Source organism: Lolium rigidum, chromosome 2, assembly GCF_022539505.1.
Source record: "Lolium rigidum isolate FL_2022 chromosome 2, APGP_CSIRO_Lrig_0.1, whole genome shotgun sequence".
NCBI lineage: Eukaryota > Viridiplantae > Streptophyta > Magnoliopsida > Poales > Poaceae > Lolium > Lolium rigidum.
In genome coordinates, this window is record NC_061509.1 from 164727902 (window position 1) to 164750703 (window position 22802).

At 52.9% G+C, this 22802-nt stretch overlaps 1 protein-coding gene and 1 pseudogene across 1 annotated transcript; one reads left to right on the forward strand and one right to left on the reverse strand.

The window, feature by feature from the left end:
- The first annotated feature begins 36 nt into the window (after window positions 1–36).
- LOC124690280 (pentatricopeptide repeat-containing protein At4g36680, mitochondrial-like) lies at window positions 37–1658 on the forward strand. The gene has a single exon (XM_047223682.1). The coding sequence runs from the start codon at window positions 37–39 to the stop codon at window positions 1438–1440; it is 1404 nt and encodes a 467-aa protein (XP_047079638.1). The 3' UTR covers window positions 1441–1658.
- A 5220-nt stretch (window positions 1659–6878) lies between these two features.
- On the reverse strand, window positions 6879–8086 carry LOC124687626 (annotated as a pseudogene).
- Window positions 8087–22802: the final 14716 nt, after the last annotated feature.

Genomic DNA, 22802 nt, shown 5'->3' on the forward strand with positions numbered 1-22802 from the left:
ACCCAAAACCCCAACTCGCTGTGATCCACCCACGAAATGGCAGCCCTCGCCTCCCTCCTCCGCCGCCGCAGCAGCCGCCGCGACGGCGTGCTCCTGCGCACGCTCTGCGCCACCACGGCAACACCTACCGCCGCGCCCGCGCTCTCAGCCTCGGCCGCCAAGACGCGCCTCCGCCGGGAGTACGACGCCGACCGCTCCATCTCCCTCCTCGAGGCCATCGACACCACCTCCCTCTCCGCCGGCTCCACGCGCCACGCGCTCTCCCTCGCCGCGCGCCGCCTCTCCCGCGCCGGGCGACACGCCGACGCCGAGAAGCTCCTCTCCTCCCACATCCAAGCTTCCCCAACCGAGCCGCACCTCTCCGCCATCCTCTGCTCCTACGCCTCCGCGGGGCTCCCGGAGAAGGCCCTCGACGCCTTCCGCTCCGCCGCGCCGTCCCTCGCGTCCCCCATCTCCTCCATGCCCTTCAACGCGCTCCTCTCCGGCTTCGTGCGGTGCCGCCGCCACCGCCGCGTCCCGGTCCTCTTCGAGGAGCTCTCCAAGGAGTTCTCCATCACCCCCAACGCCGCCTCCTACGCCATCCTGGTGAAGGCCCATTGTATGGTTCGCCACGACGCCAAGGCGCACGAGGTGCTCGCCCGGATGCGCGAGGAAGGTATACCGCCGACCACCACCATCTACACCACGATGATTGATTCCATGTATAAGCAGAAGAAGACCGAGGAGGCCAAGGCTCTGTGGGAGCAGATGCTGGAGAGCGGGTGCAAGCCGGACCAAGCATCGTATAATGTGAGGGCGATGAGCCATGGACTGGACGGCAAGCCTGATGGTGTTCTCCAGGTGATTGCGGAAATGGAGGCTGATGGAGTGGACCCAGACACCATCACCTACAATTTCCTCATGACGGCCTATTGCAAGGCTGGGAAGGTGGAGGATGCCAAGGCGCTGTACCGTTCGCTAGGTGACAAGGGATGCCCAGCGAATGCGGCCACATATAAGCATATGATGGCATATCTTTCTGCTCATGGAGATTTTGATGCTGCGTTGGAGATTTTTAGGGAAAGCATCAGCAAGCACAAGGTGCCAGACTTTAAGACAATGAAGGGATTTGTTGAAGGATTGGCAAAGGGAGGCAGGGTGGCTGAGGCCAAGCAGGTTATTTCCGAGGTGAAGAAGAAGTTCCCTGATAATATGTTGTCTGGGTGGAAGAAGCTGGAAAAGGAGCTTGGGTTCTGCTCAGATAATGGAGATGCAATCCCTCAGGCAGAATGTGCGGCTGAAGAAGCAGTTTCTGAGGCCCAGGAGCCTGCTACTGCCGAAGCACTTGAACTCGAAGATTCTGCTGCTGAGGAAACAGGTGTGTCAGAAGAATCTGCTGCTGATGGCACGCCTGCACCTGAGACGTCCAGTGATGAGGAAGTCCCGCGGGGTCCTGCTTAATTGAAGATTGCTATGTTCTTCTTTTGATTCAGTTTGGTTAGAATGTTTTCAACATTGAGGAGTTGTTGATGCTGCTCCATGGAGAGGTAAACACTAGGTTTTGGATAGACTCTCGGAATGCTAACGTGAATAAGTTATACTATTGTGTCACTTTGGAATTATGAGTCGCATGTTACTGTGAGCTGTGTGCACAATGTTAGAAGCTATTGTTCTTGTGATGCTTTTATCTTTACTTAAAGCTAATAGATATCGCCATTTTTATCATTATAATGAGTTGTATCGAAGCTTACTTTGTATGAATAGTACTGTGGGTGTCTGAATTATTAGCACAGGGAGGATGTGCACTGAGACCAGCACCACTGCAAGCGAGTATAGTGTAGTGAGTACTGCATCATCATCAACGGTGTTGGTTCATGTAATGTGTCAACTGGGATCCTGCCAATCTCCTGCTTCAGTTCATTTTGAGATTGTAGTGTTCGAAATTTGAGACCAAATTTTGAACTGGAAATCTCAAAATGAGAAACGGGATTGTGACAGAATACTGCTTGCATCCCTAAGTTCATGCTTTCTTCCATGGACTGCCTGTGATATAAGGAAACTGCATTGCTGATGGTCTTGGGGTTTGGAGTTGTGTGTTGGAAATATTTCTGGAATACCAAGTCATACTGCTGTAAGTCATTTCAGTAGTATGTTAACAGGGACGGTGTTCACTGTGCAGTGAGGGAAGTGACTGCATCATCATCAACGAGTATGAAGAGTTAAGTTCCTGCTTGCTTCCATGAACCATCTGTCATATAATGAAATTGATGGTCTCATGGTTTGGAGTCGTGTGTTGGAAGTTATTTTTTTAATGTCAAGTCAAGCTGCTGTTCATTCCTCGTGACCAAAAGAGCCCAAAAAACATTGCTATTCGTATTCTTTTCCATGTAACTCTTGTTTTGCTACAAAATAAAGGGCGTACCTAGTGCTGAAAGCTCCCACACTATTTTGCAACGAAATTGCACAATTATATGAATAATGAAAGCGGAATGGTAGTAAGGGAATATTTGTAAAACGAAATTTATACCAAATACTTTCTGGAAGATCAGCCAAGACCCCAAGGCATTAGGGACAGCTAGTCAGACATCCAGATATCCTAGTACATAACATTAGAACTTATTGTTCAGATGAATCTTCAAAAATAGCAAATGTTATGTCTTGACGAGAGGGTTTGGATGAAGCACTCTAGCAATAATGGATCTCCGGAAGGAACTTCATGCAGATCGGAGGCTGCACCTTGGCTAGAGCCAGCACTGACTGGCATGCTCCAGATACCTTACTACAGATAAAAACTGAAGTAATATTCATTACGAAGATTGTCGACGGTATCGCCATGGCCGCGGGAATGGGTATAAACCTTCTCCCAATCTTTGGCATGAAGTCTCTCACAAAGCCAACGAAAACCGCCGCTTGTGTGAACATTATGCAGCACAGGGTGAGGCGGTGCTTTTTGGTTAGGCGGTGGAGCCGTTGAAGCCGAGGATACCAACCGCGACTAAAGGAACTACAAACTTTCCGCTCCTTCTCTCCCAACAAGCTACAGAGCCGCTCCCGTAGAAACCGGCCCGATCCCGAGCCCCCCCGGCGGCGATGCCGGTCGGAGGTGGCGGAGGTGAGGCGCCGGAGTAGGTTGCTAGTTTAGGTGTAGTTCCCCGGCGGCTTGCCGGCTAGTTTTAGAGTAGAAGCTCTGGTTTTGGGGCCAGATCCAGAGCGGGCCGGCGATGCGTGGCGTCCTCTGCTCCGGTGGTCGGAGCCCAGGGAGCCTCCTTCTCGGCCGATCTCCTCAATAAGGCCTTCGCCATCTCCCCTCAGCTTCTCGCGGTGTCTCTTCTTCCGCTCCCGGCCGGCCTTGGTGCCGAGGGGGACGGGTTGGAGACGCAGTCGTTGGCTTGATCTGGAGATGGCAGAGGCGGTGTGCCTCTCTGGTGCCCTGGCGCAGCACCAGGTGGCCAGCCGTTGGCGGCCTCCCTCCAAATCCATGGGGGATTTTGGCCTGGACATCGTCGACGGCTTCGCCTTTCGATAAGGTGCCTAGGAGTCTTCAGCTGTTGAGAAGGTGTTCTTCTTGCCTCCTTGGTCGGCCATGGTGGTGGGGGAGGTGGGCGTAGAGGCAGGCTGCTTGGTCTCTTTCGGTCTGATCGGCCGTGGAGGCGAGGGGACAGGAGGTGCCAAGCAGCCATACTTCTCTTCCTAGCTGATGATGCAGTTCTTGTGGCGGCCGTCTCTCTCTCTCACTAGCTTAAGTCCCATGGTGGTGGCTTGGTGGTGCGATTTGACTAACGGCAGCGGCGGTTTCTGGAGCTCTTCTCCGATGCTTCCTGGCGTCGGACTGTATGACAGTAGGGTTGTCGCTCCGTTGCTGCTCTGCTCCGGCCGGCGGAGTTCCTGTGCTTCGTCTCCAAGTGGTTTGTCCCCGGAGAGGTTGCCGCAGTCCGTCGCCCCAGCTCGATCTGGAGGAAGAAGATGGAGGACTGGATCGCGTTTTAGTTTTTTCCCTTAGGGTCCTCTTTGCTTATTTTAATGACCCCTGTGTAATTCTGGTATCTTCTAGGGTTATCTTGTACTCCAGATTATTAATGCAGCTGTGTCGGGTTTCCACCCGACGAACTTGTTCAAAAAAAGCCAAGGATGGCCATGTTGAGACAATGGAGACAGACTCAAAGTCCATAGATTCATGTCCTTAGAAATAGGCTTGGTCAAGTGCTTATTGATGTATTAGGAGTCCTCGAAGAAAAGCAATAGTATCATTACTTTCGAAAAAAGAAAAACAATATCATTAGATATTTCATTAAACATAATTCAGTCTTTTTGCTATAGTTGTATTGATCTGTTTTAAATTTTATTTTTGACTAATTTGTTTGCAGAAAAAACAATAGTCAAAGTTGCTTTGGAACAAATGTGGTGTGAAAATGTAGTGCGCTTTTTAGCAAGCGGACTAGTCATGAAAGCGGGAGAAGGGTAGAGCGAAATAATACTTCCATCTATAATGCTGGTGTCTTATCTCAGTATAAGATTTGAGAGAAAACGTCAAAATATATGAGGGTATGAGAGGTTGTGTTCAGGAACACCTTCAAAAAGTATTCTGCATCTAAAAGACACGAAGGAGACAGGAACACATATTCTGAACGTATTCAACATCCAAAAAACCGTGAAATTGTAATGCAGATATGTTACTTAATGATGTAGTCACATTCAATTCAAGTTTACTCAGACAACAAACAACTCCAACATCCCAGGCGATTGGGCGTGGTACTCATATTCAGCACTTCAGTTCAGCCAGATGCCATCAGGTAAAGCCATCATCTGTATACTCATCAAAATTCGTCGTACTGCCATGCCTTATCAATGATCGAGGTAGAAGTATATGTGAAATTGGACAGGCCTCTCGGCTGGACTGCACCAATTCTGCAATTTAACATTATGACATGATGTATGAACTGTATGAACTTTTTTACTCGGGCATAACAGAAAGGTTTACTAACTGAATTTAGCTGCATGGTGTATGAACTGAGACAAACCTCTACCAAAAACAGATCTGGCATCTGGAAACTTAAATTAACTATGCTAGTTGCCAGACATCATAGATCACAAGGTACAGCATGACAAAATAAGCTTCAAACAGTTCCCTCCCCATCACCAGTATAATGTGATCTAGATTCTTATGGAAATAAAGATGAAATAAAGAAAAGAAAAAACATGTCCTACTTCTGTGTAATTCTGTGTAATAACAGCCATTGAAGTTTAAAATAGATAAGCTGAGGGCCTATCATATTTTCAGGAAAATTAAAACCACATGGCACTAGATTTCAATAGAATCTGCACCGCAGAAAGTAAACTAACAAGGCATACTGCATTAATAACTCAACACCATATTTGCTGATAAAACTGACATCATAGATTACTTGAGTTTGAAGAAAAAAAGTTGATAGATTACTGAAATCCAGCGTAAGCATATCATGATGAGAAGTCACAGAACATCATATGCATAACTTTGACATAACCAATCTATCAGGCAATGCTAGAACTAACGGAGGAAAAAGAAACAGCACCCACTGAAGCATAATTTAACATTAACGTTTCCAGTCTCATGCTACAGAAAACAATGAAGCCAAACATAAACTTTTGTGCCAATTTATCTAAGCTCAATGATGAAAATACAGCTGAAGGAACACCAAAAAATCTTTTCTAGACAACCTGCCAAACAGTCCAATTTCAAGATATAACTTAGTATGACCATGAAAACGCAGGCTAGCGAAACTTGCATAGTATTGGTAGGGACGAGATTCCTTCATTCAAAACAGCCGGAAAGGCATTAATTTCTTTGGAACAGCTTTCCTTTGGTTTTCCTACAGTTTTTCCTCCGTCCAGAACAGGGTAGGCTATTTACCCACAGCTCATAACAGAGATAACTACTGAACTGAATTTAGCATGCCTGGAACTGGATCAGACTGCAGGTAAGCGATTATGGAAAGATGCACAGCATGGCAGATAAGCTTCAAACTGCTCCTAAACCAGTATAATGTGATCCATTTTCTTCAGGAAAGCAAGCAAATGAAAAGCAGGTGTTAAATCTGTGTAATAGCAACCAATTAAGTATCAAATAAATAAGCTGATGAGACACCTATCACCAACAGAGCCAGTTGAAGTAGAGGCACTGATATACTGAAAGACGCGACAGAGCCTATCGGATTTTCAGGAAAATAAATTCCACTTGTCAGTAGAGACTTCAATACAAGTGGCATTGCAGAAAGTAAACTAACAAGGGGTACTGCATTATAACTCAACATCACATTTGCTGATAAAACAGACATAGTAGATTACTAGTGCAGTAAGTTTGGCAACACAAGCTTCATAATATTACCTGCGCTCCAAAATATAATCCTAGATTAGCTTTCTAAAAAGGCTTATATTCGGAACGAAGGTAGTAATTGACATCCAACGTATGCAGATAAGAAGTTTGGCAACACAAGCTTCATAGATGATTGACATCCCACGTATGCATAACATGATAAGAAGTTGGCATTACGGATTCTAATTTATCAATCAAAGATCAGAAAAGACCTATACACCGAAGATGATATGCATGATTTGGCATAACCAATCAGGCCACTGCTAGAACTGGCAAAGAAAAAAACATCACCCACTGAAGCATAATTTAACAATACCCAAACATAAACTTTTGTTTGCCAATTTTATCTAAGCAGAATGATAATACAGCTGAAGGAACACCACAAAATCTTCTCTAGACAGCCTGCCAAACATTCCAATTTCAAGCTATAACTAAGTATGGCAGTCATGACTGGGATACCTATTTCAAGTACCAACATAAACATATGCAGCCTTGCCAACATAAAGCGGATAAAGTAACTCCTCAGTCCTTATCACCTTCAATGAAAATCTCACTTATTGACATATCCCTCTTTGCGACCCTCGAAACCAGGGCGCATAAGCTTCTTCTCACGCTTCTCTATTTTGCGCGCCTTCTTCTCCTGTGCCCGCTCCCGGATGTTCTCCGTCCGTGCATTCTGCTTCTCCTTCCTCTTGCTGTCCACAGTCTTTCGCCTGTCCTTCCATTGCTCCGCAGCCTTCTCCTGCCTCTTCTTATCCTTCTTCATGCTACTGCTTAATCAACGTTGGGTTATCATGCACCTTCTCCCCAGCAGCACGTCTTGTTGCCAAATCCCAGTGCCATCTTGGTAGCCTTCTTAGGATCTTCCTTCGCCCTCTGCATCCGCTTAGCCTGCTCCAGCTCCTTCTTCTTGTTCTTGATCTTCCTCTTCTTCCTCCGCCTCGCATCCTTTGGATCAACCAACACATTGCCATACACGATATCTGGAGCCTTCCCATCGGCCTCCTTCTTGTGCTTCTTCCCATCCTTACCCTCTGCGTCATCAGCGTCCTCACGCTTGCGCGTTGTACCTTCGTCCTTCCCCGTCTTCACTTTAGAGCCCTTCACCTTCTTGCTCTTCTCCTTCTGGGGCTTATTCAGGAACTCCGGCCTGGTGCACCGGTTCCCACGGAGCTCCGTGATGCGGCGATGAAGCCGCTCCCGAAGCTCCTCGTAAGTCACCGACCGGTCTTCAGAAACAACTGCTGCCGGGGCCATCAGCATCTCCTCCTTCTCGCCATCCTCCTCCTCTTCCTCCTCGTCATCATCGTTGCCATCATCGTCGGCCTCTGTGGTTGCCTCGTCCTCGGTCTCCTGGATTTCGTCTTGCGACTTATCCTGCTCCTCCTCCTCCTCTTGGTCCTCTGCCTCTTGGTCGGCGACGGACTTCTTGAGGAGGTCAAGGGTGGAGGAAGGCGGCCCCGCGGGGTCGAGGCGGGCTCTGCGGGCAGCCTTGATGTTGGCGCGGGACTGAGCCTTCATGGCCGCCTTGGCGGACTTGGAGAGCCCCTGGTAGTAGGGGCGATCCTCGTCGTCGACGGAGAGGTAGAAGCGCGGGGGATAAGGCTGGACGAGGGCGTCGAAGAATAGGGCGTGCCCTTGGACACCGTCGCAGTTGGCCGCTGCCTCTAGGAGCTCGGCGGGCTTCGCGCTGGCGACGACGGAATCGTTGTCGGCCGCCTCAGCGGCGGCGGCGGAGGGCGAGGGTTTCCTGGCCATTGCGGTGAGGGTTTGGAGGGTTTCAGAGCTGCTGCTGTCCGTGGCCTCCAAGGGTCTATATTGTGGTTCCCCATTGTGGTTTTGGTTTGATGGGCCAGAATGGGCCTCCAACAGGCTTTCCATTACTAATTATTATTTGGATTCTACTGCGAGAGGTTGCAAAATCTTTAAATTCAGAAAAATCTAAGAATAAAAAATACTGTGAGACTCCATCGTTGGATTAGCCATCTCAAAACTTTTTGGAAAAAATGATGGCTCGGCGAGGTTTTAAGGAAGAGTTTGTTGATTTGCTTATGGCATGTGTGTGGTCTGTTAGATATAAAGTGGGATTTAATGATCAAGAGACAGATGTCTTGGTTCCGCAGAGGATTGAGCCAAGGTGATCCTCTTTCACTATTTTTTTTTACTTTGTGCAGAGGGGCTGTCAAGTCTAGTGGCTCGTAGAGAGGAGGTTCGTGGTATGCTATGTCAGTGTTTAACATCCCTAAGAGCATCTCCACAGGCGCGCACCAAATAGTCGCTGGCAGGGGCGCCGGCATAGTATCCTTCATTTGAGGGAGCTGCTCACACACCGGCGCGCTCCATACGACAGCCCTGATAGATGATTTGAATTTAAAAAAAAAACTCAAACAAAAGCATAGATATTCGAATAAGTTTTCAAATTTAAAGTTTGCCAACACACGGCTACGATGCACATAACAGATAAAAAAGTAAGTAAACTCACCTCGTCCTCACCCATGGATACGCTGGACGTATTGCCGAACACCTGGTGGGTGCTCCTGCCCTCGTCGGGGAAGAGGTGGCGGGGAAGGCCGGTGTCGTCTGTCACGTGGGCGTCGGTGCTTCCCAGGTGGCGTAGGTCAGGCGGCGAGTTTAGGTCGACGGGGAAGCGAAAGGCGCCGCTGCCCCTCGGCGCCGAATTCGGCGAGAACGGCACGTTGGGGTCGAATGTCATGCCGCTGTCCACGTACTCGGGGGAGTAGCGGGCGCGGTCATCCATCTGCGACAGTCACATCTGCGAGATCGATGGTCCCTCCACGTAGTACCCCGCGTAGTACCTCGGCGACGACGGTGAGCTCGAGAAGTTGCGGCCGGCAGGCGGTTGGTTCCCTTCGGGTTGTCCACCGCCCAAGCTGAGGCACACTTCCGCAGCAGACGCCGCTTTCGCGGCCTCAAGAGTTGCGAGGCGGCGCCTCTTCCGGTCGGCCGTCGCAAAGGAGCAGCGGTGTTTCTCGTCCTCCTGCGACATGTTCGCCGGCTTCTCCTTCGGCGCGACGGTGCGCGGCTTCGTCGGTGCTTCACTGACTTCGCCGGAGCCTTTCTCTTTGGTGGCATGGCGGCGGTGAGGGTTTTTCGGGTTGGAGGCTGGATGGGAGATGGAGCGGCGGGCGGGAGAAATGAGCAGCGGAGGGGACGGAATTTTGGTGGAAAAGATGTATACTTTTAGGATGTGTGGCCGGCAGGCGGCTCCCACGCCCAAATTTCGCCTTGAGAGGCACCGGCGCGCCCTTCGCGTAGGGAACATCACAGGGTTGTCGGCTCTTCTATTGGCTCGAAAAAGCGCCGGTGTGAACTATTTTCGCTGCCGATCCCAAAACGCAATCGGGGCCGCTATGTGGCGCGCCGGTGGAGATGCTCTAAGAAGCTTTGCAAATCAATAACAGATGCTATGGAAGCTTTTTGGTGAGGAGATAATGAATAGGGGAAAAGGATGCATTGGATGGCTTTGTGGAAGATGGGTGTCCCAAAGAAGATGGGAGGGATGGGATTTCACGATCTCCACACTTTTAATTTAGCAATGTTGGCAAAATAGAGTTGGAGATTGATCACAAGACCAGATTCTTTTTTTTTTTTTGAATAGGGGATGGTCCCGGAGGACCTAGAAGCTTTCATTGATCGGTGGAAAGTTTACAAAGAGGACCGTAAGGAAAAAAGAAATTACAACCAGATCCAAACTGTCATGCCATCGGGTCCAGCTCTGTCACCACCGCATCGCCATGTCACAGCGCAGCAAAGATCCTCGCCGCCGGGAACCGTACCACTTGGGACGAGGCTCCAGGAGCCAACTGAGCTGCAACAAAGGAGCCTCCGCATCGGCATAGCAGCCTGGAGGTTGTTGATCTTCGCCTTCAATCGTCGGCCGGACAAAACCGAAACCAACAGAGGGGGAGGGAGTGGTCTGTGGTCGTCTGCCGACCTTCTTGAGCGGCTGCGGAAGAATAGCAGCCGAAATTTCACTCCCGAGAGCAACTTCCAAGCTCCTCTGCTGCAGATCCATGCGCCCAGTAGCAAAAGAAAGGAAATCTCCATCTTCCCCGTCCCCTTGACGAGCAGAGAACGAGATCTCCAATCCTTGGCCATGTACGCAAAATCCACCAAGAGCCACGATCTTATTAAAGAAGCCCCAGCCAGATAGCGCCTGACCAGCGTCCTCCATGGACGCCGGCAAGGAGAAGGACCTTGCCTCACTCCGGCGTCGCTCGCAGACGCCAAAAGAGAGCTTCCACACGGCATCTTGCCAAACTCCACAAGGGAAAACACAATAACTAGACAAATACTAAGCCTAATACTATGACCGGCGCCATCCCTTTGTCCTTGCTGCGCGGCGTCGCCGGCGGGAAGAGGTCCGGTCCGGCCGGGAAAAGCTGTGAAGGAGACCAGAGAACGAGGCTTCGAGAGAGACCTTGAAGAGAGAGTAGAGTCTCCCTGCCTGACTGCTGCGCCTTTTGCTTGCTTGAGCCTGACTATAGAACCGAAGATCGTGAGGTATATGTGCAAGACCAGATTCACTTGTGCCCAAGTTTTAAGAGCTAAATACTTTCCTAATGGTGATCTTTTAAAGCAGGCCCAAGAAAGGCGTATATATGGCAAAGTATCCCCCACTGGTTTAAATACTTTCAAGAGAGGTTTTATATAGAGAGTTGGTTTGGATCAGATGATAAATATTTGGTCGGACCCTGGGTACCATCTAGTCCAAACCGCATGATTGAGACACCAAAAGGTCAAAGCCTTCTCAGAACGGTGATGAGCTCATTAATCATGTTACTATGCAATGGGATGAGGTTTTACTGAACGATATCTGACATCATCTTGATGTTGCTAGGATTCTACGGATACCTCTAAGAGCATCTCCAACAGGCGCTGTAAAATCTCGCGCGCTATACCGGCGATTGGGCGCGCTGTATACCGCTCGCGCGCGGCATAGCGAATTTGCCCCCGGCGGAGGCTGTATTTTGCAGCGCGCGTTGGTGTGCAAAAAACGCACCTCCGCCAGAGGCGCTATTTTGCAGCGCGCGCGCGTCACAAACTGCTAATCCGATCGTTTATTTTTGAAAATTCATCAAACAAACTATGTAAATATGATCGAAAATACGAATATATTTTAAAAGTGCGCGATACAATACGACATTTTAACGAAAATACTAAAATAAACTACTCCTCGCCGTCGTCGGACTCCCAGTCGAAGTCGGAGCTGCTCAGTGTCGTGTCCGACACCGGCGTCGGCATCGTCGTGTCTTGGAACTCGGAGGAGGACGAAAGGACGACGGTCGACGGCCCTGCGGCGTTCGCCTTTCCTCCTCCCTCCTCGCCGCCGCGTCGCCCTCGCCTTCTTCCTCGCCGCGGACTCGGCGCGGCGCTTCTCGCGACTCGCCTTCTTCATCGCCGCCATCGCCGCCTTGTCCCCCTCCTTCGCGCGTAGAAGGCCTCCGTGGCGGCGGCGTCCTCACGGGAACGCGCGCGCCCACGCAAGGCGGTTGCGCTCATCCTGCTCCGCCACGCGCAGGCGCTGCTCGAGGTCGCGGGAGCGGCGCCGCTGCTCGGTCGTGATGAGCGGCGATGGCGGCGCGAGCATCTCCGCCTGCTCGCGCGTCCAAACATCGTCGAAATTCATCTGCCGGCGGGGGCGGCCGGGCGCCACGCGGCCGGCGTCGTAGGCTCGCGCCGCCTCATGCGCGGTGTCGTAGGTGCCGAGCCGGATCCGCTCCTCGCCGGAGCGAATCTCGGCGTCGAAGCGGCCGCTCGGCCGCGCGCGGACGCCGCGGTAGCCGGGAGGATGAGCGGCGGCGCGGCGCGCATCTTCGCGTCGAGGAGGAACGGCCGGAGGCGGAGCGGCGCGGGAGGGAGAGCGGCGGGGAGAGAGAGGGCGCGGGAGGAAGACGCGTGGGAGGAGTGGCAGTTGGCCGCTTCGCGCGTGTCCTCTTTATGGCGCGCGCGGTAGCGCACGCGGCAGATTTCCCGCGCGGGATAGCGCGAAAGCGCGCGGGCGGTAAAACTTTAGCGCGCGCGCCGTTTTCCCGCGTCCGCTGGAGCAGCGCGGCAGCGACCGCGCGTGGCAAAACGGCGACTTTTTTGCCGCGCGGGGGTTTTAGCGCGTCTGTTGGAGATGCTCTAACTGAGGTACAAGTGTCGTTGATTTTAGGTGCAGACATATTTGATGTATCATCTAAGCCTTCAAGAATTAATATAGAATGTGCGTGGTGCAGAAAAGTTCTGCCAATTAGAAAATGCACCGATAAGTTCCCTCTCCGATAAGGAGGAGTAAATCGAGACCATATTTTTATTTGTTTTGCATTTTTTTTCCTTTCCGCAATTGGAACTTGCAAGATGTTGTCTTTTTCAAGGAAAGAACCAGTTGAGGGCATCTCCAGCGGCGCGACCTTTCCATCCGCGTGGACTGGAAATGCGTCTGGCACCACCTTCAGCAGGGCGACGCAAAGTGACCGGGCCGTCCGCGGAGACGCAAACCTGGCCCAAATATGCGTCAGGTTTGCGTCTCTGCGGACGCTCGGCGGACGCGCAAAGTGTCCGCTCGCTTCTCCACCGGGCCCGCCTGGCAGCGAGCCTGCATCGAGGGCATCGCTTCGGCGGTCAGCGCTTCCGCGTCTGTGTCGCAGCCTTCGCCATCAATGACGCGGCTGCCTGTTCTGCATGCGCACTGGCGGGCGGTGGCTGGGCTTCTGCGCCGCCTTCAATGTCATCGTATCCCGCGCGCGGCCGCGTTTGAAAGACCACCGGCCGCGTTCCTCCTTCCCCACACCTCCACTCACACCACCACCGCCGCAGCGCCATGGGGAAGAAGAACGACTTCGAGGCCTCCGGCAGCGGCTGCAAGAGGGTGCCGCTCCCCGTCACGCTGGGGAGGCTCATGCACGGCAAATGGATGTCGTGCGAGCGCTGGGCCGGCGTGCAACTGAAAGATCGAGATGTCGCCTAGAGGGGGGTGAATAGGCAATTACAAACTCTTGCGGATTTGTCTTGTATGAATGCGGAATTAAACTATCGTTTAGTTTACAAGCACAAACCCTAAATATGCTAAGCTCAACTAAGTGTAACAATAGCAACTAGAGCTAAGCAAGATAGGCACAAGATATATGTAGCACAAGTGATAGCAAGATATATGTACTTCAAGCACGATGGCTATCACAAGGAAAGAGAGCTCGGGTATAGAAATAACCGAGGCACGCGGAGACGAGGATGTATTCCCGTGTTCCCTTGCTTTGCAACAAGGTACGTCACGTTTGGAGGAGTGGAGGTCCCACGAAGGATTCCCGCGCCACGAAGGCTCACCCTATTCTCCGAACCACACCCACGAAGGATAATGGCCCTTTCCTTATGGTTAGCTTTTCCTCCGCTCCGGAGATGGCAAGCTCCACAACCACTTCACAAGCTCCACGAAGGAGAAGCCCGGGCCTCTTCACAATCTTCTTGAAGAGATCACCGGAGCACCAATCACCAAGCCAACTAGGAGGTCACCCTCCAAGAGTAACAAGCTCACGGTCTCTCACTCGAACAAATCGTGGTGGAGAGCTCAACACTATGCAATGATGCAAAGCAAGAACACCGGAGGTGTTCAAGTCCTTCACACTCAAATCCCACCAAAGCAACGAATGCTAGGATGAGATTGGAGAGGAAGAACAAGGGGGAAAGTCAACCAAAGACTCCAAGATCTAGATCCCAAGAGATTCCCTCACTTAGAGAAGAAATGGTTTGGTGGAAGTGTAGATCTAGATCTCCTCTCTCAAATCCTCAAATATGAGCAACAATGGTTGGAGGAATCAAGGGGGAGAGCAAGTTCTTCAAATAGCAACAATGGAGGTGAGAGAATGGGAAGAACTAGTTGCTCAAGGTGGAAGAAGGGCTATTTATAGTCTAGAGAGAAAAATAACCATTGGGGAGAAAACCGGGTGAAAATCGCATTAAAAACGGCTAAAAAAGTGCCCAGGCCGGCCAGCAGGCCGGTCGAACCGGAGCCTGGGCCGGAGAGGCTGGTGGCCTGTCCGGTCGGACCGGCCCACCTACCGGGCGGGACGAAGTGCCACGGGCGGCGAAAATGCCACGGGCGCGCGGGGGAGGAGCCCGGCCGCGTGGGCCACGGCGGCCCGGCCGGCGCCGAGCGGTGCGGAGCGCAGGGCCGCGCGGGGCGCGGGACGGGAGCGTGGGCCGGACGGGGTGGCGGCCCGGTTAAATGTCCGGTCGGACCGGAGGGCAAGCTGGGCTGCCCGGCTGGTGGGCCGGTGGCCGCCGGTCGGCCGGGTGGGCCGGCATGCGGTCCGGCGAGCCGGGCGGCAACCGGCCGCCTCCCCCCTTTTTTTCTTTTCTTTTTCTTTTTCTCTTTTACCTTTTCTTTAATAACTATTGCTTCCGAACTCCGATTAACATGAAACCAATTTTGTTGGAAAGATAACGACGAATAGAACCCCAACAAAAACTGGAAATATGGAGACTCCTCACAGAACATTTTAGATGATTTTAGAGAGGGAGTCTCCCACCGTCAAGAAACGGTGAAGACGTCCAAACTCGAAAACGCAATAGAAGATGCATGCGGATTCCGTTTTCGATGAACTTGGGCTTGTTGTAAAGCTAGCAACAAGCTCAAGAACCTCACACAGAGAAACACCAAGAAGCAATAAGGATATGCAAAGTATGCAAAGGATTGAGCTCCCTAAGACGATGTGATCAAGTTACTTAACCGAAAGCCCCTCTTAATAGTGCGGCTATCTATCCTATAATCCGGTCTCCCAACATCCACCTTGAGACCGGTAAAAGGAAAACCTAGCAAGTCCATACCTTTGCCTTGCGCATCCCGCTTGATCTTGATGATATCTCTTCAAGCTTCACTCAAGCCGGAATGCCTCACTTGATCAATGTTGCTTCGTGAAGACTCACGAATACTCCCCATACACTATGATGGGAAAGCCCCATTGATGCACATCTTCACATGTCCATTATCACCAAATGGACGGCAAGCTTCAAGCATGTGATTCACTCAAGATGCTCATCTTGAACTTGCCCAACTCAACCTTGTATCTTCTCATACTCACATAAGATAGAGCATGGCTAATATTGAGTTCCACATAAGAACTCCATCTTCATTTCTTCTTATTGATCATATCACATATATATATCTTCATACCGATGATCTTGATGCCAATACACAAGATATACCTTTATCTTCATGGCATCCATACTTGAATCCAACACATGGAGAGCAAGTAGTACCTATGGAATATTCCTTCATATAAACTCAATGAAAACATTAGTCCATAGGGGTTGTCATTAATTACCAAAACCACACATAGGGGCAATATACCCTTACAGCAACTGCCTAGAGGCTGGCGGCTCAGCTGCTGCCGGGTGCCCAGCCCTCCCGTCCCTGCGTGCGAGCCTGATCGGACCGCGGAGATCCGGCGAAGGAGGCGATACATGACGCCGGACCTCCGCGACGTTCCGGCGTACGCCATCTACTCCGACAGCTGGCGTACGTATCTGTCGACCGAGACGGATAACAGAAGAAGGGCGGGCTTCATGGGCGACAGGGATTTTCCCTTCGGGTCTGCACCGCCGACTCGTCCACGACGACAGGAGGCGCCGAGGCGTCGTCAGCAGGCGGCGACGCGCGCGCAGCACAACGACAACGACGACGACGCCTACGCCGCCTACGACGATGAGGACGACTACAACGAGGCGCTCGCGTACCATAACGAGGAGGTGAAGGACGGCAGCGACGACTACGTCGCGGCCGTCTTCCACGAATGGCAGCAGGCCGTGGCGGAGGGCCGCGTTTTCGAGTTCCCGGAGAACATGACGGATGACGACTCCGAGAACGATGCGCCTGTGCAGCCGCCGCTGCCCCGGTACGCCACCGGCGTCATGCCGTCGGGCCTGTCGGAGGATGAAGCCCTTTGACTGGCACTACAGGACTCGGCGGCGCCAGCCCTGGGCACCGCCTCCACCGCCGCCACAGCCGCAGCTCTGGGCGCCTCCTCCACCGCCGCCACAACCATGCCCCTGGGCGCCTCTGCCGCCGCCACAGCCTGCGGTTCTGGGCGCCTCCACCGCAGCAGCCCTGGGCGCCTCCTCCACCTCCAGCACCGCCGGCACGCCCGGCGTACGCTCCCCCGGATGGCAACTGGTCGTGGGTGATACCGGAGCTCATCGTGCTCGACAGCGACGAGGAGCAGCAGTAGGCGTTAGGGTTTTTTTCATGTTTTAACTATGTAAATTATGTTTCATGTATTAAAAAAATGATTCGGCCAAAAAAAATGCGTCGTGCCGCTGGAGCCACCCCGACGCAAACGGACGCGCGGTCGATTTCGACCATTTCAGCCGACGCAAACGGACGTTATCGGACGCTAAAATGCGTCGCGCCGCTGGAGATGCCCTGAGTCCACGGCCTGCACGATCCTACAAGTAGAGCTGAGAGAAGTGGCCCCGTCGCCGGATCGTATTCGTACCTGAGAGCATCTCCAGCCGCGTCCCCCAAAGTGTCCCCCAAACCACGCCGGATTGAGCGTTTGGGGGACGTGTTTTGTTCGTGCCGCGTTTGGGGGACGTCGCTCCCCAGCCGCGTCCCCCAAACGCCTCCCCCAAACATTTAAAATACTTTTTTTTTGGCATTTTTATTTCAATTTCCACAAACTAATACATAATTGGGAACGTGGTTTACACGAAGACACAGTTTGGAACATGGTTTTCCACAAACCAATACATAGTTTGAACCATGGTGGACACAAATATAAAATTTTGCAAAAAAACTAAACCTAACTAGGCCGTGCATCGAAGGTTTCCAGTGTTCGCTGCTAAGAACACTCGAGGGCACACCCAGTCACCCAAAGTGGAAAATCCAGCGGGAGGATGGTGCCCTTGTTGGTTCTACCTATGAGGCGAACATCCAGAAACTTCCGTGCACGTGTTCGCTGCGAAGAAATAACACTCTGCATCATCAGTCGTCCTCCTCATCGGTGATGTCGCCGTGGTAGTCCCGGTGGCAGCGCGTCTCATCGAAGACCTTGACGCTCATGTCCCTGTCGCCGAAGTAGGAGAACAGGAGGATGAAGCCGGCTTCGAGGCTGTGGTGCCGCGCGAACTTCTCCCAGCCGATGTTGAGGTACATCTTGCCGCGCGCGTCGTAGATCACGTCGACGATCCACCGGTAGTAGCCGCACGCAGCCTCCCGCGGATGCATCGTGCGCGGGCGGTCGTCGCCGGCGACGTAGTCGGCGAAGGAGTCCGGCAGCCTCTGGATGCCGCGCGGGTCGCCCTTGAGGACGAGGACGAACTCGAACAGCACGTCCGGCTCCACGTCCATCTCCGACGATGAAACCGACGGTGTGGGAGGCGATGGCGAGCGTTCAGCTCTGCCGCGGCCACGACCACGACCACGACCACGGCCGCGAGGTCGGCCTCCGCCTCTACCAAACATTGCGTCGAGTCTTGTTGAGATGGTGGCGGCTAGGGTTTGGGAGAGAGGCGCTAGGGTTTGTGTGTGAGAGGGACGATGAGAGGCGGCCCTTTTATAGGCCGGAGGGAGGCGGAGGAGCGGACTTGGAGAGCCCCTGGTAGTAGGGGCGGTCCTCGTCGTCGACGGAGAGGTAGAAGCGCGGGGGGATAAGCTGGACGAGGGCGTCGAAGAATAGGGCGTGCCCTTGGACACCGTCGCAGTTGGCCGCTGCCTCTAGGAGCTCGGCGGGCTTCGCGCTGGCGACGACGAAATCGTTGTCGGCCGCCTCAGCGGCGGCGGCGGCGGAGGGCGAGGGTTTCCTGGCCATTGCGGCGAGGGTTTGGAGGGTTTCAGAGATGGAGGAGCTGCTGCTGTCCGTGGCCTCCAAGGGTCTATATTGTGCTTCCCCGTTGTGGTTTTGGTTTGATGGGCCAGAATGGGCCTCCAACAGGCTTTTCATTATTAATTCTTAAGCCGCCTTTCGTTATCTTTCTTATTTGGATTCTACTGCGAGAGGTTGCAAAATCTTTAAAGTCAGAAAAATCTAAGAATAAAAAAAAACTGTGAGGCTGTGAGACTCCATCGTTGGATTAGCTATCTCAAAAAAAATTGGAAAAAATGATGGCTCGGCGAGGTTTTAAGGAAGAGTTTGTTGATTTGCTTATGGCATGTGTGTGGTCTGTTAGATATAAAGTGAGATTTAATGATCAAGACACAGATGTCTTTGTTCCGCAGAGGATTGAGGCAAGGTGATCCACTTTCACCATATTTTTTTTTACTTTGTGCAGAGGGGCTGTCAAGTCTAGTGGCTCCTAGAGAGGAGGTTCGTGGTATGCTATGTCAGTGTTTAACATCCCTAAGAGCATTTCCACAGGCGCGCACCAAATAGTCGCTGGCAGGGACGCCGGCATAGTATCCTCCATTTGGGGAGCTGCTCCCACCTCCATACGACAGCCCTGATAGATGATTTGAATTTAAAAAAACTCAAATAAAAGCATAGAAATTCGAATAAGTTTTTAAATTTAAAGTTTGCCAACACATGACTACGACTACGATGCACATAACAGATAAAAAAGTAAGTAAACTCACCTCGTCCTCACCCATGGACACGCTGGACGTATTGCCGAACACCTGGTGGGTGCTCCTGCCCTCGTCGGGAAAGAGGTGGCGGGGAGGCCGGTGTCGTCTGTCACGTGGGCGTCGGTGCTTCCCAGGTGGTGCAGGTCAGGCGACGAGTTCAGGTCGACGGGGAAGCGAAAGGCGCCGCTGCCCCTCGGCGCCGAATAGGGCGAGAACGGCACGTTGGGGTCGAATGTCATGCCGCTGTCCATGTACTCGGGGGAGTAGCGGGCGCGGCCATCCATCTGCGACAGTCACATCTGCGAGATCGATGGTCCCTCCACGTAGTACCCCGCGTAGTACCTCGGCGATGACGGTGAGCTCGAGAAGTTGCGGGCGGCAGGCGGTTGGTTCCCTTCGGGTTGTCCGCCGCCCAAGCTGAGGCACACTTCCGCAGCAGACGCCGCTTTCGCAGCCTCAAGAGTTGCGAGGCGGCGCCTCTTCCGGTCGGCCGTCGCAAAGGAGCAGCGGTGTTTCTCGTCCTCCTGCGACATGTTCGCCGGCTTCTCCTTCGGCGCGATGGTGCGCGGCTTCGTCGGTGCTTCACTGTCTTCGCCGGAGCCTTTCTCTTTGGTGGCATGGCGGCGGTGAGGGTTTTTCGGGTTGGAGGATGGATGGGAGATGGAGCGGCGGGCGGGAGAAATGAGCGACGAGAGGGGACGGAATTTTGGTGGAAAAGATGTATACTTTTAGGATGTGTGGCCGGCAGGCGGCTCCCACGCCCAAATTTCGCCTTGAGAGGCACCGGCGCGCCCTTCGCGTAGGGAACATCACAGGGTTGTTGGCTCGAAAAAGCGCCGGTGTGAACTCAATTTCGCTGCCGACCCCCAAAACGCTATCGGGGCCGCTATGTGGCGCGCCGGTGGAGATGCTCTAAGAAGCTTTGCAAAGCAATAACATATGCTATGGAAGCTTTTTGGTGGGGAGATAATGAAAAGGGGAAAAGGATGCATTGGATGGCTTTGTGGAAGATGGGTGTCCCAAAGAAGATGGGAGGGATGGGATTTCACGATCTCCACACTTTTAATTTAGCAATGTTGGCAAAACAGAGTTGGAGATTGATCACAAGACCAGATTCTTTTTCTTTTTTTTTTTGAACAGGGGATGGTCCCAGAGGGACCTGGAAGCTTTCATTGATCGGTGGAAAGTTTACAAAGAGGACCGTAAGGAAAAAAGAAATTACAACCAGATCCATACTGTCATGCCATCGGGTCCAGCTCTGTCACCACCGCATCGCCATGTCACAGCGCGGCAAAGATCCTCGCCGGCCGGGAACCGTACCACTTGGGACGAGGCTCCAGGAGCCAATTGAGCTGCAACAAAGGAGCCTCCGCATCGGCTTAGCAGCCTGGAGGTTGTTGATCTTCGCCTTCAATCGTCGGCCGGACAAAACAGAAACCAACAGAGGGGGAGGGAGTGGTCTGTGGTCGCCTACCGACCTTCTTGAGCGGCTGCGGAAGAATAGCAGCCGAAATTTCACTCCCGAGAGCAACTTCCAAGCTCCCCTGCTGCAGATCCATGCGCCCAGCAGCAAAAGAAAGGAAATCTCCATCTTCCCCGTCCCCTTGACGAGCAGAGAACGAGATCTCCAATCCTTGGCCATGGACGCAAAATCCACCAAGAGCCACGAGCTTATTAAAGAAGCCCCGGCCAGATCAGCGCCTTATCCATTATTTTGGTAACAATGACACCGTGCTAGAGTATTTGACCTAATATGTTTATAAGGATAATCTCAGGTATTAGGCAATGAGGCATAAATGGTGTATCAAAGGAACAAGAAGGCTAAAGGAGACCCCCACTTCAACAACAATCAAAAGGGGTCTACAGTAGAAATCCGGTCTGCAGCCCGGTCCAACCGGGCCAGCAACCGGACTGTCCGGCGCATAGCTCGGTCAACCGGTCGCCAACCAGGGAAGTCCGGCGCTCGGCCCGGTCGACCGGCCGCCAACCGGGGTCTTCAGCAGAACACAAGAAATCCGGTTGCCGACCGGTCAACCGGCCTACTGACCGTCGGGTTCGGCGCACGGCCCGGTCGACCGGTCGCCAACCGGGCGCCAACCGGCCGCCAACCGGAGGAGCTCCAGGACCAGCAAAGAGCGTCCGGTCACCGGTCCGGCTCCGACCGGCCTCACCACCGGGCTGTCCGGTCCGTGGCCCGGTCAACCGGGTTTCTCGAGGAAAAAGGCGAGGTGGCAAGTGACCAACGGCCATATTTCGAAGAACACTATAAATAGGCCTTCTCCTACCTCTGAACAGTTAGGCACTACACTACAAGCTGTTCTTGAGCTCTCTCTCTCTTACTCCTTTGCTAGAAACACCAAAAGCCTCAGATCTACCTGTTGGGGGGATAACCCCCGGTATGCCAAAGGCATGCCAAACCGGATGGTTTGAGCCATCGAGATACCGGTTTAATGTTCTTACCGGAAGCCTGGTAGGAATTTGGGAAAGCAAAGCTAGGCCGGTATCCCCAAGGGGGTATGCGGAACCCGGTAAAGAAGATACCGGAAAGGAGAGCCTGTCGGCGGGACTGGTCAAAGATTCTCTCCGGAGCTAGAAGACAAAGATGAGCTAAGCAAAGTAACTTTAGACGAAGGGCGACGATAAAGAGAAGGGTGACGGTCAAAGAAGCCGGAGGACGTCGGCGCCCACGATTAAAGAGGACTCCGGTGTCATCTATGATTAAAGTAGCTTTGTAAAGTAGTTTGTCTAGTCAAAGATGCCATTAGGGTTTCTTCCAGTGTAAGCCACCCTCTCCCCTATATAAGGAGAGGGGGTACTGCCTCCTACAGGCGCGAGACCACAGAGAGATCTGTGAACAAGAACTTGTAACCATGTTGAGATCAATGAAGCTAGCGATCTAGTAAAGAGTTCTTCCTCTTGTCTCTCTTCTTGTGTACCGGCCTTTGGTTGTGTTCTTGAGGAAAGCATCCGGAAGTTCTTCCCATCTAATCGCAAACCCTCCCCCGAATCCTCATACGTCCATTCGGCCCCAACTTAAGCCATCCTATGGCATCCGCTCGTTCACCACGACGACGGTTGGCGCCCACCGTGGGGCATGAAGTGGCGCATCGTTGGAATACACATTCGGGCGGGCCTCCTCGAGTTCGCCGGCGAGCGGACAGTGTCTGCGCTCGTCCAGAGCTTCTACTCCATCGACTTCATCAACGACAACGCGGGCTGCTTCGCCAACGGCGGCATCTTCCCCAAGAACGGCCGCATCATCGAGTTCGGCAGCCACCGCGTCTACTTCGGCACCGTCCCTGTGCGCCAGCGCCTCTCGCCGGTGCTGGTGGCACCGGACCCGCCAAGATGGCTCGTCGCCGGCAGCGTCGAGGTAATGATGACCGGTGTGGCTGGTGCAGGAAAGGAGGTTGGGGCTGAAGGTGCTGGTCGCGCGGTTTCGACCCGTGCGGCTAAGCCACCGCTGGAGCGCGACGCAGGCGCAGCGGGAGCATCTTCCGCACCACCGGCAACGCCTCTCCAAGCGGCGATGAACGCGCTGGCGACCCCCATCGCGCAGAACATCGACCCGGCAGCGGCTCAGGCGGAGCTGGAGGCGCAGCGCCTGAAGATACTCGAGAGCGGCAAAGACGTCGTCAAGGCGCAGCGCGAGCTGAACCTAACCGTACGTGAGTATAACGCTGCCCATGGCTTTGCTTACGTTAGCGCTCATGCTGCTAGGATACCGGAAAACCGGCTTAAGGCTCGCAATCTAGATCAGGATTTGCGTAAGGAAGTTCTTACCGGCAAGAGTACCTCTGCATCTGTTAGCATTGTAGAGAAGCCTAAGTACACTAGTCCGGATAAAACCATAAAAGCTGCTAAGGCTGCTGTAGATCTGTGTGACTCGCTTACCGGAGAGGCTGCGGCAAAGCA

Coding starts and splice junctions, on each gene's coding strand:
- LOC124690280 (XM_047223682.1), top strand. CDS start 37: ATGGCAGCCCTCGCCTCCCTCCTCCGCCGCCGCAGCAGCCGCCGCGAC.